Raw genomic sequence first — 19,691 nt, forward strand, 5'->3', positions numbered from 1 at the left:
ATCCAGGTGCTGTGGGGAAGGGAAGGAGGTAAGGCGGTGGGGGGGATGGGGAGGGGGAGGAGGGGGAGAGGTCACAGTAAGCGCTCAATAAATACGATTGAATGAATGAATGAAGGAGGGGGCTCAGTCTGCCTGCTCACATAGTAGGCGCGTAATAAATGCTATCATTAGTATTATTATTGTTATTATTATTACTACAAGTTGGCACAGCTGTGCATAAAGCTGTGAGCCCGTTGTTAGGTAGGGACCGGCTCTATCTGGGGCCAATTTGTAATTCCGTCGTATTTATTGAGCGCTTACAGTGTGCAGAGCACTGTAGTAAGCGCTTGGGAAGTCCAAGTTGGCCACATCTAGAGACGGCCCCTACCCAGCAGCGGGCTCACAGTCTAGAAGGGGGAGACAGACAACAAAACATATTAACAAAATAAAATAAATAGAATAAATATGTACAAATAAAATAAGTAAATAAATAGAGTAATAATACACTGTTCTAAGCGCTGGGGAGGTTACAAGGTAATCAGGGTGTCCCACGGGGGGCTCACAGTCTTCATCCCCATTTTCCAGACGAGGTCACTGAGGCCCAGAGAAGTGAAGTGACTTGCCCAAAGTCACCCAGCTGACAAGTGGCGGAGCCGGGGTTTGAACCCGTGACCTCCGACTCCAAAGCCCGGGCTCTTCCCGCTGAGCCACGCTGCTTCTTTGCACAGTGCTTGGCATCGAGAAGCAGCGTGGCTCAGTGGAAAGAGCGCGGGCTTGGGAGTCAGAGGTCATGGGTTCGAATGCCACCTCCCCCACATGTCTGCTGTGTGACCTTGGGCAAGTCACTTCACTTCACTGTGCCTCAGTTCCCTCATCTGTAAAATGGGGATTAAGAATGTGAGCCCCACATGGGACAACCTCATCTCCTTGTGTTCCCCCCAGCGCTTAGAACAGTGCTTTGCACATAGTAAGTGATTAACAAATACCAACATTATTATTATTATTATTATTATTATTATTATTATTATGTAGTAAGTGCTTACCGAATGCCCTCATTATGATCTGCAATTTATTTTAATGTCTGTCTTCCCCGTTAAATTGGGAGCTCCTTGAGAGCACTGTTTGATGACTCCAAAGGCCGTACTCTATCCACTGAGCCACACTGCTTCTCTATCTGACAGACCGTGACTCTCCCCCACCCCTTTCAAAACTTTATTAAAAGCACACCTCCTCCAAGAGGCCTTCCCAGAAGCAGCGTGAGAAGCCAGACTTGTACTTCCCAAGCGTCTAGTACAGTGCTCTGCACACAGTAAGCGCTCAATAACTACGATTGAATGAATGAATGAATAGTGACGTCCGTCTCCCCCTCTAAACTGTAAGGTCGATGTGGGCAGGGAATGTGCAGCGTGGCCCAGTGGAATCAATGTGTCTTCAGTCCCCATTTTTCAGGTGAAGAAACCGAGGCACAGAGAAGCGAAGTGACTTGCCCAAGCTCCCAGAACAGGCAAGTGGTGGAACCGGGATTCGCACCCACATCCCCGGTCATGGGTTCCAATCCTGGCTCCGCCCCTTGTCGGCTGGGGGACTTTGGGGCAAGTCACTTCACTTCTCTGGGCCTCAGTTCCCTCATCTGGAAAATGGGGATGAAGACTGTGAGCCCCTCGTGGGACCACCTGATCACCTTGTATTCCCCCCAGCGCTTAGAACAGTGCTTCTCACATAGTAAGCGCTTAACAAATGCCATTATTATTATTATTAGATTGGACACAGTCCCTGTAGCACGTGGGGCTCAGCGTCTCCATCCCCATTTTACGGATGAGGTCACTGAGGCCCAGGGAAGTGAGGCGACTCGCCCGAGAGGTGACACACAGCAGACAAGCTGCCGTGAAGCAGAGGAGCTGCAGGGAAGCAGTGTGGGTCAGTGGAAAGAACACAGGCTCTGGAGTCAGAGATCATGGGTTCAAATCCCGGCTCTGCCAACTGTCAGCTGTGTGACTTTGGGCAAGTCACTTCACTTCTCTGGGCCTCAGATACCTCATCTGTAAAGTGGGGGTTAAGACTGTGAGCCCCCCGTGGGACAACCTGATCACTTCGTAACCTCCCCAGCGCTTAGAACAGTGCTTTGCACATAGTAAGCACTTAATCAATCAGTCAATCAATTGTATTTATTGAGCGCTTACTGTGTGCAGAGCACTGTACTAGGCGCTTGGGAAGTACAAGTTGGCAACATATAGAGACAGCCCCTACCCAACAGTGGGCTCACAGTCTAAAAGCCATCATTTAACTTCTCTGTGCCTCAGTTCCCTCGTCTGGAAAATGGAGATGAAGACCGCGAGCCCCCCCGTGGGAAGACCTGGGCACCTTGTAACCTCCCCAGCGCTTAGAACAGTGCTTTGCACATAGTAAGCACTTAATCAATCGTATTTATTGAGTGCTTACTGTGTGCAGAGCACTGTACTAAGCGCTTGGGAAGTACAAGTTGGCAACATATAGACAGTCCCTACCCAACAGTGGGCTCACAGTCCAAAAACCATCATTTAACTTCTCTGTGCCTCAGTTCCCTCATCTGGAAAATGGGGATGAAGACCGCGAGCCCCCCCGTGGGACGACCTGAGCACCTTGTAACCTCCCCAGCGCTTAGAACGGTGCTTTGCCCATAGTAAGCGCTTAATATCTCTATAGGTTGCTAACTTGTACTTCCCAAGCACTTAGTACAGTGCTCTGCACACAGTAAGTGCTCAATAAATACGATTGATTGATTGAGTATTATTCTATTGATCCATGCTGTGAATACTCCCCGTGAAAGCATTCCCTTCAAACTGAACCATGTGAGCCCCACATGGGACAACCCAATCACCTTGTATCCCCCCCCCCCAGCGCTTAGAACAGTGCTTTGCACATAGTAAGCGCTTAACAAATGCCATCATCATCATCATCAATCGTATTTATTGAGCGCTTACTGTGTGCAGAGCACTGTACTAAGCGTTTGGGAAGTACAAGTTGGTAACAACTTTATCATTATTATTATCATTATTATTATCATTATTATTAATAAATGCCATAAAAAGAAACCAACAAGTGGCAGAGCTGGGATTAGAAGCCAGGTCCTTCCCCGCCGACTCCGAGCGGTCAGCTTCCCCGGCGGCCCGCCGGCTCCGACTCGGCCCGGGGCGGGGGCGTCTCCCCCGCCGGCGGATTGCACGTTCATCATCATCAATCGTATTTATTGAGCGCTTACTATGTGCAGAGCACTGTACTAAGCGCTTGGGAAGTACAAATTGGCAACATATAGAGACGGTCCCTACCCAACAGTGGGCTCACAGTCTAAAAGGGGGAGACAGAGAACAAAACCAAACATACTAACAAAATAAAAGAAATAGAATAGATATGTACAAGTAAAATAAATAAATAAATAGAGTAATAAATATGTACAAACATATATCCATATATACAGGTGCTGTGGGGAAGGGAAGGAGGTAAGATGGGGGGGATGGAGAGGGGGACGAGGGGGAGAGGAAGGAAGGGGCTCAGTGTGGGAAGGCCTCCTGGAGGAGGTGAGCTCTCAGTAGGGCCTTGAAGGGAGGAAGAGAAGTGAAGTGACTTGCCCAAAGTCACACAGCTGACAAGTGGCCGAGCTGGGATTTGAACCCATGACCTCTGACTCCAAAGCCCGGGCTCTTCCCACTGAGCCACGCTGCTTCTCTGCATATTTTAATGTCTGTCTCCCCCTCACCCCCCAGACTCTATAAGTCAATCAATCAATCAATCGTATTCATTGAGCGCTTACTGTGTGCAGAGCACTGGACTAAGCGCTTGGGAAGTACAAGTTGGCAACATATAGAGACAGTCCCTACCCAACAGTGGGCTCCCAGTCTAAAAGAAGCTGTTGTGGGCAGGGAATGTGTCTGTTTATCGTATCGTACTCTCCCAAGTGCTTAGTACAGTGCTCTGTGCCCCTTTTAGACTGTGAGCCCACTGGATTGTGCGTTGATCTGGGTGTTTGGTTTTGTCCTTTGGCCTCGTCCCCAGGCACGTTCCGGAGGATCACGGCGGCCGCCACCAGGCTGTTCACCGGCGACGGGGCGGACGGGCGATTTTACAGCCTGGGCGGCCTGAGCCGGCTGGTGCGGTCCCTCATCCCCACGCATCCCTCGCTGGTGCTGCTCTGGTGTCAGATCCTGCTCCTCGTCAACTACACCAACTACAGCTGGTGGGCTGCGTTGCACCACACGCCCAAGTAAGACCCTTGGAGAATCATCATCATCATCGTCAATCGTATTTATTGAGCGCTTACTGTGTGCAGAGCATAACGACCGACCTCTAATTCCATTTCTTCTGACGCGTCCGACACCCGTCTGCATGTTGTCTTATATCCCCACGCCCAAGTAAGACCCTTGGAGAATAACTATCGAGCTCTAATTCCATTTCTTCTGATGCGTCCGACACCCGTCTACATGTTGTCTTTTATCCCCACGCCCAAGTAAGACCCTTGGAGAATCATCATCATCATCAGTCGTATTTATTGAGCGCTTACTGTGTGCAGAGCATAACGATCGAGCTCTGATTCCATTTCTTCTGACGCGTCCGACACCCGTCTACATGTTGTCTTTTATCCCCACGCCCAAGGAAGACCCTTGGAGAATAACGATCGAGCTCTGATTCCATTTCTTCTGACGCGCCTGACAACCGTCTACATGTTGTCTTTTATCCCCATGCCCAAGTGGAGAATCATCATCTCCTTGGAGAATCATCATCATCATCAATCGTATTTATTGAGCGCTTACTGTGTGCAGAGCATAACGATCGAGCTGTAATTCCATTTCTTCTGACACGTCCGACACCCGTCTACATGTTTTCTTTTATCCCCACGCCCAAGGAAGACCCTTGGAGAATCATCATCATCATCAGTCGTATTTATTGAGCGCTTACTGTGTGCAGAGCATAACGATCGAGCTCTGATTCCATTTCTTCTGACGCGTCCGACACCCGTCTACATGTTTTCTTTTCTCCCCACACCCAAGTAAGACCCTTGGAGAATCATCATCATCATCAATCGTATTTATTGAGCGCTTACTGTGTGCAGAGCATAACGATCGAGCTCTAATTCCATTTCTTCTGACGCGTCCGACACCCGTCTGCATGTTGTCTTATATCCCCACGCCCAAGTAAGACCCTTGGAGAATAACGACCGAGCTCTAATTCCATTTCTTCTGACGCGCCCGACGCCCGTCTACATGTTGTCTTTTATCCCCACGCCCAAGTAAGACCCTTGGAGAATAATGATCGAGCTCTAATTCCATTTCTTCTGACACGTCCGACACCTGTCTACATGTTTTCTTTTATCCCCACGCCCAAGTAAGACCCTTGGAGAATCATCATCATCATCAATCGTATTTATTGAGCGCTTACTGTGTGCAGAGCATAACGATCGAGCTCTAATTCCATTTCTTCTGACGCGTCCGACACCCGTCTACATGTTTTCTTTTATCCCCACGCCCAAGTAAGACCCTTGGAGAAGAACGATCGAGGTCTAATTCCATTTCTGCTGACGCGTCCGACACCCGTCTACATGTTGTCTTTTATCCCCACGCCCAAGTAAGACCCTTGGAGAATCATCATCATCTTCGTCAATCGTATTTATTGAGCGCTTACTGTGTGCAGAGCATAACGATTGAGCTCTAATTCCATTTCTTCTGACGTGTCCGACACCTGTCTACATGTTGTCTTTTATCCCCACGCCCAAGGAAGACCCTTGGAGAATAACGACCGAGCTCTAATTCCATTTCTCCTGACACGTCCGACACCCGTCTATATGTTTTCTTTTCTCCCCACGCCCAAGTAAGACCCTTGGAGAATAACGATCGAGCTCTAATTCCATTTCTTCTGACGCGTCCGACACCTGTCTACATGTTGTCTTTTATCCCCACGCCCAAGGAAGACCCTTGGAGAATAACGATCGAGCTCTAATTCCATTTCTCCTGACACGTCCGACACCCGTCTATATGTTTTCTTTTCTCCCCACGCCCAAGTAAGACCCTTGGAGAATAACGATCGAGCTCTAATTCCATTTCTTCTGACGCGTCCGACACCTGTCTACATGTTGTCTTTTATCCCCACGCCCAAGGAAGACCCTTGGAGAATAACGACCGAGCTCTAATTCCATTTCTCCTGACGCGTCCGACAGCCGTCTACATGTTTTCTTTTATCCCCACGCCCAAGGAAGGCCCTTGGAGAATAACGATCGAGCTCTAATTCCATTTCTTCTGACACGACCGACACCTGTCTACATGTTTTCTTTTATCCCCACACCCAAGTAAGACCCTTTGAGAATAACGACCGAGCTCTAATTCCATTTCTTCTGACACATCCGACACCCGTCTACATGTTGTCTTTTATCCCCACGCCCAAGTAAGACCCTTGGAGAATAACGACCGAGCTCTAATTCCATTTCTTCTGACGCGTCCGACACCCGTCTACATGTTGTCTTTTATCCCCACGCCCAAGTAAGACCCTTGGAGAATAACGATCGAGCTCTAATTCCATTTCTTCTGACGCATCCGACACCCGTCTACATGTTGTCTTTTATCCCCACGCCCAACTAAGACGACTCCCGTCTCCAGCCCTTGGAAAATAACAATCTAGCTTTAATTCAATTTGTTCTAACCAGTTGGACACCTGCCTGCATGTTTTGTTTTCATTCAATCATTCAATTATTCATTCATTCATTCATTCAATGGTATGTATTGAGGGCTTACTGTGTGCAGAGCACTGGACTAAGCGCTTGGAAGGTACAAGTTAGCAACATGTAGGGACGGTCCCTACCCAACAGCGGGCTCACGGTCTATTAGGGGGAGACGGACAACAAAACCAAACATATTAACAAAATAAAATAAATAGAATAAACATGTACAAATAAAATATAGTAATAAATACATACAAACATATATACATATTCATTCATTCATTCATTCAATCGTATTCATTGAGCGCTTACTATGTGCAGAGCACTGTACTAAGCGCTTGGGAAGTACAAGTTGCCAACATCTAGAGATGGTCCCTACCCAACGGTGGGCTCACAGTCTAGAAGGGGGAGACAGACAACAAAACGAAACATATTAACAAAATAAAATAAATAGAATAAATATGTACAAATAAAATAGAGTAATAAATACATACAAACATATATACATTCATTCATTCAATCGTATTTATTGAGCGCTTACTGTGTGCAGAGCACTGGACTAAGCGCTTGGGAGGGACAAGTTGGCAACATATAGAGACGGTCCCTACCCAACAGCGGGCTCACAGTCTAGAAGGCGGAGACAGACAACAAAACGAAACATATTAACAAAATAAAATAAATAGAATAAATATGTACAAATAAAATAGAGTAATAAATACATACAAACATATACAATTATTGAGCACTTACTGTGTGCAGAGCACTGGACTGAGCGCTTGGGAAGTACAGGTCGGCAACATACGGAGACGGTCCCTACCCAACAACGGGTTCTAAGTTTACATTCATCCATTCATTCATTCAGTGGTATTTATTGAGCGCTTACTGTGTGCAGAGCACTGGACTAAGCGCTTGGGAAGTACAAGTTGGCACCATACGGAGACAGTCCCTACCCAGCAACGGGCTCACAGTTTACTTTCATCCATTCATTCATTCAGTGGTATTTATTGAGCACTTACTGTGTGCAGAGCACTGGACTAAGCGCTTGGGAGGCTCAGTGGAAAGAGCCCGGGCTTTGGAGTCAGAGGTCATGGGTTCAAATCCTGGCTCTGCCACTTGTCAGCTGTGTGACTCTGGGCAAGTCACTTCATTTCTCTGTGCCTCAGTTACCTCAACGGTAAAATGGGGATGAAGACTGTGAGCCCCCCAGTGGGACAACCTGATCACCTTGTAACCTCCCCAGCGCTTAGAACAGTGCTGTGCACATAGTAAGTGCATAATGAATGCCATTATTATTATTACAAGTCGTTAACATATGGAGACGGTCCCCTACCCAACAACGGGCTCACAGTTTACATTCATCCATTCATTCATTCAGAGGTATTTATTGAGCGCTTACTGTGTGCAGAGCACTGGACTAAGCGCTTGGGAAGTACAAGTCGGCAACATACGGAGTCGGTCCATGCCCAACAACGGGCTCGCAGTTTACATTCACCCATTCATTCATTCAGTGGTATTTGTTGAGCGCTTACTGTGTGCAGAGCACTGGACTAAGCGCTTGGGAAGTCCAAGTCAGCAACATATGGAGACAGTCCCTACCCAACAACAGGCTCACAGTCTAGAAGGGGGAGACGGACAACAAAACATGGGTTCAAATCCCGGCTCCACCAGTTGTCAGCTGTGTGACTTTGGGCAAGTCACTTCACTTCTCTTTGCCTCAGTTACCTCATCTGTAAAATGGGGATGAAGACTGTGAGCCCCCCGTGGGACAACCTGATCACCTTGTAACCTCCCCAGCACTTAGAACAGTGCTTTGCACATAGTAAGTGCTTAATAAATGCCATCATTATTATTATTATTATGTGGACAGGTGTCAAGTCATCAGAATAAATGAGAGTTTTGTCCCCACGCCCAAGTAAGACCTCTCCCGCCTCTGGCCCTCCCCCGTGACCCTTGGAGAATAACAATCCAGCTTTAATTCGATTTGTTATGACGAGTTTGACACCTGTCCACATGTTTTGTTTTCATTCATTCATTCAGTTGTATTTATTGAGCGTTTACTGTGTGCAGAGCACTGGACTAAGCGCTTGGGAAGTACAAGTCGGCGACATGTGGAGACGGAATGGGCTCACAGTCTAGAAGGGGGAGACAGGCGACAAAACATGGGTTCGAATCCCGGCTCCACCAGTTGCCAGCTGTGTGACTTTGGGAGAGCCACTTCACTTCTCTGAGCCTCAGTTACCTCATCTGTAAAATGGGGATGAAGACTGGGAGCCCCCCGTGGGACACCCTGATCACCTTGTAACCTCCCCAGCGCTTAGAACAGTGCTTTGCACATAGTAAGTGCTTAATAAATGCCATCATTATTATTATTATTATGTGGACAGGTGTCAAGTCATCAGAATAAAAGAATAAATGAGAGTTTTGTCCCCATGCCCAAGTAAGATCTCTCCCGCCTCTGGCCCTGACCCTTGGAGAATAACAATCTAGCTTTAATTCGATTTGTTCTGACGAGTTTGACACCCGTCTACATGTTTTGTTTTGCCGTCTGTCTCCCCCTTCTAGACTGTGAGACCGTTGTTGGGTAGGGACCGTCTCTATATGGTGCCCACTTGGACTTCATCCCCATTTGACAGATGAGGGAACTGAGGCCCAGAGAAGTGAAGTGACTTGCTCAAGGTCACACAGCTGACAAGAGGCGGAGCGGGATTTGAACCCCTGACCTCCGACTCCAAAGCCCGGGCTCTTTCCACTGAGCCACGCTGCTTCTCTTTGAGCGCCTACTGTGTGCAAAGCACTGCCCAAAGAGCTTGGGAGAGAACAGGAGTGGAACAGACAGACTCATTTCCTATCCACCATGAGCTCACGATCTAAATAATAATGGCGTTTGTTAAGCGCTTACTATGTGCAAAGCACTGTTCTAAGCACTGGGGGGGATACAAGGTGATCAAGTTGTCCCACGTGGGGCTCACAGTCTTCATCCCCATTTTACAGATGAGGGAACTGGGGCCCACTGAAGTGAAGGGACTTTCCCAAGGTCACCCAGCGGACAAGTGGCGGAGCCGGGGTTTTCATCCCCATTTTGCAGATGAGGGAACTGAGGCTCAGAGAAGTGAAATGACTTGCCCAAGGCCACACAGCAGGCACATGGCGGAGCCCGGATTCGAACCCATGACCTCTGACTCCCAAGTCCGTGCACTGTCCACTAAGCCGAGCTGCTTCCCTAAAGGAAATCTAAAGGGGTTTTCCCCTTTATCATCTTCCGGCTCTAATCGTCAGTCGGTGGCACATCCTAATTATAATGTCGCCGCCTGTTTCAGGGGTTATTATTATTATTATTGTTATTAATCGTATTTATTGAGCACTTACTGTGTGCAGAGCACTGTACTAAGCGCTTGGGAAGTACAAGTTGGCAACATATAGAGACAGTCCCTACCCAACAGCGGGCTCACAGTCTAAAAGTTCCGGGTTCCGGTGTGGCTGAGCTAGGCACCCAGCAGCGTTGGCTCAATCAATCAATCAATCGTATTTATTGAGCGCTTACTATGTGCAGAGCACTGTACTCAATGACAATGAGTCATTGACAGGACTCAGTGGCTCAATCATCATCATCACCATCAATCGTATTTATTGAGCGCTTACTGTGTGCAGAGCACTGTACTAAGCGCTTGGGAAGTACAAGTAGGCAACATATAGAGACAGTCCCTACTCAACAGTGGGCTCACAGTCTAAAAGGGGGAGACAGAGAACAAACCAAACATACTAACAAAATAAAATAAATAGAATAGAGGCTCAATGACAGGAGCACTGACTTGGGGGTCAGAGGTCATGGGTTCTAATCCCGGTTCCGCTACTTGTCTGCTGTATGACCTTAGGCAAGTCACTTCACTTCTCTGTGCCTCAGTTCCCCCATCTGCAAAATGGGGATCAAGACTGTGAACCCCACGTGGGACAGCCTGATGACCTTGTATCTGCCCCGGTGCTTAGAACAGTGCTTGGCACATAGCGCTTAGCAAATACCATCATTATTATTCATTCATTCATTCATTCAATTGTAATAATAATAATGATGGCATTTATTAAGCGCTTACTATGTGCAAACAATTGTAATAATAATAATAATGGCATTTATTAAGCGCTTACTATGTGCAAAGCACTGTTCTAAGCGCTGGATTGTATTTATTGAGAGCTTATTATTATTATTGAGAAGCAGCGTGGCTCAGTGGAAAGAGCCCGGGCTTGGGAGTCGGAGGGCGTGGGTTCTAATCCCGGCTCCGCCACTCGTCAGCTGTGTGACCTTGGGCAAGTCATTTCACTTCTCTGTGCCTCACTTCCCTCATCTGTAGAATGGGGATGAAGACTGTGAGCCCCCCGTGGGACAACCTGATGACCTTGTATTTCCCCCAGCGCTTAGAACAGTGCTTGGCACATAGTAAGCACTTAACAGGTAGCATCATTATTAAATAGTTGTCTGCTTTTTTTTTATGGTGTTTAAGTGCTAGACTGTGAGCCCACTGTTGGGTAGGGACTGTCTCTATATGTTGCCAATTTGTACTTCCCAAGCGCTTAGTCCAGTGCTCTGCATCATCATCATCATCATCATCATCAATCGTATTTATTGAGCACTTACTATGTGCAGAGCACTGTACTAAGCGCTTGGGAAGTACAAATTGGCAACATATAGAGACAGTCCCTACCCAACAGTGGGCTCACAGTCTAAAAGGGGGAAACAGAGAACAAAACCAAACATACTAACAAAATAAAATAAATAGAATAGATATGTACAAATAAAATAAAAAAATAAATAGAGTAATAAATACGTACAAACATATATCCATATATACAGGTGCTGTGGGGAAGGGAAGGAGGTAAGATGGGGGAGATGGAGAGGGGGATGAGGGGGAGAGGAAGGAAGGGGCTCAGTCTGCACACAGTAAGCGCTCAATAAATATGATTGATTGATTGATTGATTGCTAGGTACATGTCAAGCACTGTTCTAAGCGCTGGGGGAGATAGAAGTTAATCAAGCCGAATACAGCCGCCGTCCCAGATGGGGTGCCCAGTCTAAGTAGGAGGGAGATCAGGTATTGAATCCTACCTTTTATCAATCAATCAATCAATCGTATTTATTGAGCGCTTACTATGTGCAGAGCACTGTACTAAGCGCTTGGGAAGTACAAGTTGGCAACATCTAGAGACAGTCCCTACCCAACAGCGGGCTCACAGTCTAAAAGGGGGAGACAGAGAACAGAACCAAACATACCAACAAAATAAAATAAATAGGATAGAAATGTATTTTAGACTGCGAGCCCGTTGTTGGGTAGGGACCGTCTCTATACGTTGCCGACTTGTACTTCCCAAGCGCTTAGTACAGTGCTCCGCACACAGTAAGCGCTCAATAAACACGATTGCCCGAATGAATGAATTTTTCCCGAAAGACCGCATCCTCACGCAGAAATATCTCTGACCCACCATCCCCCGGTATTGTTGGTCATTCTGCTGCGGAACCGTTTGAAAGGAAAAACAAAAAAAGAAAACCCTGGTCAATAGTGAGGCCAAGAGCATGTGTTTGAAACAGTTCTCATCTCTAACGTCAAGAGCATGTGTTGGAAACAATTCCCATCTCTAACGTCTGAAACAACATCAAGACGCGCGCTCCGGAAACGATGGCCGTAAAATGTGTTGCCTTTTGCAGGAGACACAGCCTTTCCAGCACTAAGTTACTCAGTCCTCAGATGTCCGGCGAGAACGAAGATCCCGAACTCGCTTCCCAACTCGGCATGTGCAACGGAGAAATAGTCCGAAGAGGAGCACTCATCCTGTTCTGTGATTATGTCGTAAGTTTCCCCCGTGTGCTTGGATGGGACAAACTGATCCCCTTGTATCCTCCCCGGCACTTAGAACAGTGCCTTGCACATAGTAAGCGCTTAACAAATACCAAAACTATTATTATTATTATTAAAGCGTTATTGTTTTCGACTGTGAGCCCGTTGTTGGGTAGGGACTGTCTCTATATGTTGCCAACTTGTACTTCCCAAGCGCTTAGTACAGGGCTCTGCACACAGTAAGCGCTCAATAAATACGATTGATGATGATGATTATTATTATTAAAGTGAGGCAGTCGTCATGGCAGCCTTATCAGTAGTTTCGCTCTGGTCACTCTTCCCTTCATCCCTCCGCCCGTCCTTTTAGTAGGGCCTGTCTCTATATGTTGCCAACTTGTACTTCCCAAGCACTTAGTACAGGGCTCTGCACACAGTAAGCGCTCAATAAATATGATTGATGATGATTATTATTATTAAAGTGAGGCAGTCGTCATGGCACCTTATCAATAGGTTCGCTCTGGTCACTCTTCCCTTCCTCCCTCCGCCCATCCTTTTAGCCGCCGCTCGTGGAGAACGGGCCCGAGTATTTTTCTGGTGGCCTTTCGCGGGAGTCAGGGAGACACCTCAGAATCAATCAGTCGTATTTATTGAGCGCTTACTGTGTGCAGAGCACTGTACTAAGCGCTTGGGAAGTCCAAGTTGGCAACATAGAGAGACAGTCCCTACCCAGCAGTGGGTTCACAGTCTAAAGCAATAACGCCGAACCAAGAGTCTAAACTTTCCGTTTGTCGGCGATGAGCGAAACCTCACATACGTAGAAGGGGCTGAGAGAGAAAATGAAAATAGAGGAATGCTTTTTTTGTCTCCACTGGCCTTTTGAAGCGGCTCAGTTTCTGTTTTAATAAGTATAGTACTTTACGTCTATTTCGCCGTTATATTTTCCAGAGCGCTGTCTCATTACAGAAGCAGCGTGGTTCAGTGGAAATCAGTCAATCAATCGTGTTTATTGAGCGCTTACTGTGTGCAGAGCACTGGACTAAGCGCTTGGGAAGCACAAGTTGGCAACATATAGAGACGGTCAATCAATCAATCGTGTTTATTGAGCGCCTACTGTGTGCAGAGCACCGTGCTAAGCGCTTGGGAAGTACAAGTTGGCAACATATAGAGACGGTCCCTACCCAAGAGCGGGCTCCCAGTCTGGCTGTCCGCACCGGGCCACTCCGCTTCTGGAAACGCGGGCCGGCGTTGGCTCCCGTTTGGGGCCGAGGGAAACGGGTCCGGTTCCCTTCTCTTTGTAGTGTCAGAACTTGCACGATTCCGAACACCTCACCTGGCTCATCGTGAACCACGTTCAAGATCTGATCGGCCTGTCCCACGAGCCTCCGGTGCAGGACTTTATCAGCGCCGTGCACAGGAACTCCGCCGCCAGCGGTCTGTTCATCCAGGCCATCCAGTCCCGGTGCGAGAACCTGGCCACCGTGAGTGTCACTTTCCCAACCCGTGGTGGGGAATATCAATCAATCAATCAATCAATCAATCAATCGTATTTATTGAGCGCTTACTGCGTGCAGAGCACTGGACTAAGCGCTTGGGAAGTCCAAGTTGGCCACATAGAGCAACAGTGGGCTCACAGTCTAAAAGGGGGAGACGGAGAACAAAACCAAACGTACTAACAAAATAAAATAAATAGAATAGATATGTACAAATAAACAGAGTAATAAATATGTACAAACATCGTCATTCATTCAGTCGGATTTATTGAGCGCTTACTGTGTGTAGAACACTGGACTAAGCGCTTGGGAGGTACAAGTTGGCAACATATAGAGACGGTCCCTACCCAACAGGGGGCTCACAGTCTGGAAGGGGGAGACAACGAACAAAACGAAACATATTAACAAAATAAAATAAATAGAATAAATATGTACAAATAAAATAGAGTAATAAATACATGCACACATATATACATATTCCTTCATTCATTCATATATGCATATATACAGGTGCTGTGGGGAAGGGAAGGAGGTAAGATGGGGATGGAGAGGGGGAGAGGAAGGAAGGGGCTCAGTCTGGGAAGGCCTCCTGGAGAAGGTGAGCTCTCAGTAGGGCTTTGAAGGATATCATCATCAATCGTATTTATTGAGCGCTTACTGTGTGCACAGCACTGTACTAAGCGCTTGGGAAGTACAAGTTGGCAACATCTAGAGACGGTCGCTACCCAACAGTGGGCTCACAGTCTAAAAGGGGGAGACAGAGAACAAAACCAAACATACTAACAAAATAAAATCAATAGAATAGATATGTACAAGTAAAATAAATAGAGTAATAAATATATACAAACATATATACATATATTCAGGTGCTGTGGGGAAGGGAAGGAGGTAAGATGGGGGGGATGGAGAGGGGGAAGAGGGGTAGAGGAAAGAAGGGGCTTAATCTGGGAAGGCCTCCTGGAGAAGGTGAGCCCTCAGTAGGGCCTTGAAGGATATCCCCGTCTTCCTCCCTCCATCCCTCTTCCCTCCCCTTTTCTAAACCAAGTCACAATCAATCAATCAATCAGTCATATTTATTGAGCGCTTACTGTGTGCAGAGCACTGTACTAAGTGCTTGGGAAGTACAAGTTGGCAACATACAGAGATAGTCCCTACCCAACAGTGGGCTCACAGTCTAAAAGGGGGAGACGGAGAACAAAACGAAGCATACTAACAAGATAAAATAAGTAGAATAGATATGTACAAGTAAAATAAATAAATAAATAAATAGAGTAATAGATATGTACAAACATATGGGGGAGACAGAGAACAAAACCAAACATACTAACAAAATAAAATAAATAGAATAGATATGTACAAGTAAAATAAATAAATAAATAAATAGAGAAAAATGTACAAACAAATGGGGGAGACAGAGAACAAAAGAAACATACTAACAAAATAAAATAAATAGAATAGATATGTACAAGTAAAATAAATAAATAAATAGAGCAATAAATCTGTACAAACATGGGGGAGACAGAGAACCAAACCAAACATACTAACAAGATAAAATTAATGGAATAGATATGTGCAAGTAAAATAAATAAATAAATAAATAGAGAAATATGTACAAACATGGGGGAGACAGAGAACTAAAGAAACATACTAACAAAATAAAATAGAATAGATATGTACAAGTAAAATAAATAAATAAATAAGTACAAACATATGGGGGAGACTGAGAATGAAACCAAACATACTAACAAGATAAAATAAGTAGAATAGATATGTACAAGTAAAATAAATAAATTAATAAATAGAGTAATAAATATGTACAAACATATGGGGGAGACAGAGAACAAAACCAAACATACTAACAAAATAAAATAAATAGAATAGATATGCACAAGTAAAATAAATAAATAAATAGAGTAATAAATATGTACATCATCATCAATCGTATTTATTGAGCTCTTACTATGTGCAGAGCACTGTACTAAGCGCTTGGGAAGTCCAAATTGGCAACATATAGAGACGGTCCCTACCCAACAGTGGGCTCACAGTCTAAAAGGGGGAGACAGAGAACAAAACCAAACACACTAACAAGATAAAATAAATAGAATAGATGTGTACAAGCATAATAAATAAATAAATAAATAGAGTAATAAATATGTACAAACATATGGGGGAGACAGAGAACCAAACCAAACACACTAACAAGATAAAATAAATAGAATAGATATGACGAAGTAAAATAAATAAATAAATATAGAGTAATGAATATGTACAAACATATGGGGGAGACAGAGAACCAAACCAAACACACTAACAAAATAAAATGAATAGAATAGATATGTACAAGTAAAATAAATAAATAAATAAATATAGAGTAATAAATATGTACAAACATATGGGGGAGACAGAGAACAAAACCAAACATACTAACAAAATAAAATAAATAGAATAGATATGTACAAGTAAAATAAATGAATGAATGAATGAATGAGTGAGTGAATGAATGAATGAATAAATAAATGAATGAATGAATGAATGAATGAATAAATAGAGTACTAAATATGTACAAACATATGGGGGAGACAGAGAACCAAACCAAACATACTAACAAAATAAAATAAATAGGATCGATATGTACAAGTAAAATAAATAGAGTAATAAATATGTACATCATCATCAGTCGTATTTATTGAGCGCTTACTATGTGCAGAGCACTGTACTAAGCACTTGGGAAGTACAAGTCGGCAACATCTAGAGACGGTCCCTACCCAACAGTGGGCTCACAGTCTAAAAGGGGAGGACAGAGAACAAAACCAAACATACTAACAAAATAAAATGAATAGAATAGATATGTACAAGTACAATAAATAAATAAATAAATAGAGTAATAAATATGTACACACATATGGGGGAGACAGAGAACCAAACCAAACATACTAACAAAATAAAATAAATAGAATAGATATGTACAAGCAAAATAAATAAATAAATAGAGTAATAAATATGTACATCATCATCATCATCAATCGTATTTATTGTGTGCTTACTGTGTGCAGAGCACTGTACTAAGCGCTTGGGAAGTACAAGTCGGCAACATATAGAGACAGTCCCTACCCAACAGTGGGCTCACAGTCTAAAAGGGGGAGACAGAGCACAAAACCAAACACACTAACAAGATAAAATAAATAGAATAGATGTGCACAAGCAAAATAAATAAATAAATAAATAGAGTAATAAATATGTACAAACATACGGGGGAGACAGAGAACAAAACCAAACATACTAACAAAATAAATAGAATAGATATGTACAAGCAAAATAAATAAATAAATATAGAGTAATAAATATGTACAAACATATGGGGGAGACAGAGAACAAAACCAAACATACTAACAAAATAAAATGAATAGAATAGATATGCACGAGCAAAATAAATAAATAAATAAATAAATAAATAAATAAATAAATAGAGTAATAAATATGTACAAACATATGGCGGAGACAGAGAACCAAACCAAACATACTAACAAAATAAAACAAATAGAATAGATATGTACAAGTAAAATAAATAAGTAAAAAGAGAAATATGAATAAACATATGGGGGAGACAGAGAACAAAATAAACATACTAACAAAATAAAATAAATAGAATAGATATGTACATGCAAAATAAATAAATAGAGAAATATGTACAAACATATGGGGGAGACAGAGAACAAAAGAAACATACTAACAAAATAAAATAAATGGAATAGATATGTACAAGAAAAGTAAACAAATAAACAAACAAATAAATAAATAAATAAAGTAATAAATATGTACACATATATGGGGGAGACAGAGAATGAAACCAAACATACTAACAAAATAAAATGAATAGAATAGATATGTACAAGTAAAACAAATAAATAAATAAATAGAGTAATAAATATGTACATCATCATCATCAATCGTATTTATTGAGCGCTTACTGTGTGCAGAGCACTGTACTAAGCACTTGGGAAGTCCAAATTGGCAACATCTAGAGACGGTCCCTACCCAACAGTGGGCTCACAGTCTAAAAGGGGGAGACAGAGAACAAAACCAAACACACTAACAAGATAAAATAAATAGAATAGATGTGTACAAGCAAAATAAATAAATAAATAAATAAATAGAGTAATAAATATGTACATCATCATCGTCATCATCAGTCGTATTTATTGAGCGCTTACTATGTGCAGAGCACTTTACTAAGCACTTGGGAAGTACAAATTGGCAACATCTAGAGACAGTCCCTACCCAACAGTGGGCTCACAGTCTAAAAGGGGGAGACAGAGAACAAAACCAAACATACTAAGAAGATAAAATAAATAGAATAGATATGTACAAGCAAAATAAATAAATAAATAAATAGAGTAATAAATCTGTACAAACATATGGGGGAGACAGAGAACCAAACCAAACACACTAACAAAATAAAATAAATAGAATAGATATGTACAAGCAAAATAAATAAATAAATATAGAGTAATAAATATGTACAAACATATGGGGGAGACAGAGAACCAAACCAAACATACTAACAAAATAAAATGAGTAGAATAGATGTGTACAAGTAAAATAAATAAATAAATAAATAGAGAAATATGTACAAACATGGGGGAGACAGAGAACAAAAGAAACATACTAACAAAATAAAATAAATAGAATAGACATGTACAAGTAAAATAAATAAATAAATAGAGTAATAAATATGTACAAACATATGGGGGAGACAGAGAACCAAACCAAACATACTAACAAGATAAAATAAATAGAATAGATATGTACAAGTAAAATAAATAAATGAATGAATGAATGAGTGAGTGAATGAATGAATGAATAAATAGATATGAATGAATGAATGAATAAATAAATAGAGTACTAAATATGTACAAACATATGGGGGAGACAGAGAACCAAACCAAACATACTAACAAAATAAAATAAATAGGATCGATATGTACAAGTAAAATAAATAAGTAAATAGAGTAATAAATATGTACATCATCATCAGTCGTATTTATTGAGCGCTTACTATGTGCAGAGCACTGTACTAAGCTCTTGGGAAGTACAAGTCGGCAACATCTAGAGACGGTCCCTAGCCAACAGTGGGCTCACAGTCTAAAAGGGGGAGACAGAGAACAAAACCAAACACACTGACAAGGTAAAATAAATAGAATAGATGTGTACAAGCAAAATAAATAAATAAATAAATAGAGTAATAAAGATGTACAAACATACGGGGGAGACAGAGAACCAAACCAAACACACTAACAAAATAAAATAAATGGATTAGATATGTACAAGCAAAATAAATAAATAAATAAATAAATAGAGTAATAAATGTGTACATCATCATCATCATCAATCGTATTTATTGAGTGCTTACTGTGTGCAGAGCACTGTACTAAGCGCTTGGGAAGTACAAGTCGGCAACATATAGAGACAGTCCCTACCCAACAGTGGGCTCACAGTCTAAAAGGGGGAGACAGAGCACAAAACCAAACACACTGACAAGATAAAATAAATAGAATAGATGTGTACAAGTAAAATAAATAAATAAATAAATAGAGCAATAAATATGTACAAACATACGGGGGAGACAGAGAACAAAACCAAACATACTAACAAAATAAAATAAATAGAATAGATATGTACAAGTAAAATAAAAAAATAAATAAATAGAGTAATAAATCT

General features: G+C 42.9%; 1 protein-coding gene across 1 annotated transcript in view; it reads left to right on the forward strand.

Annotated features, from left to right (window-relative positions):
• Positions 1 to 19,691, forward strand: part of HTT (huntingtin) — a 378,122-nt gene that overhangs the window by 235,764 nt on the left and 122,667 nt on the right. The window contains exons 41-43 of the mRNA XM_038744544.1: positions 4,009 to 4,216; positions 12,354 to 12,495; positions 13,782 to 13,961. Coding sequence (XP_038600472.1) covers positions 4,009 to 4,216; positions 12,354 to 12,495; positions 13,782 to 13,961 — 530 coding nt within the window. The remainder of the gene's footprint in view (positions 1 to 4,008; positions 4,217 to 12,353; positions 12,496 to 13,781; positions 13,962 to 19,691) is intronic.

This window comes from Tachyglossus aculeatus, chromosome 4, assembly GCF_015852505.1.
Source record: "Tachyglossus aculeatus isolate mTacAcu1 chromosome 4, mTacAcu1.pri, whole genome shotgun sequence".
NCBI classification, from domain to species: Eukaryota; Metazoa; Chordata; class Mammalia; order Monotremata; family Tachyglossidae; genus Tachyglossus; species Tachyglossus aculeatus.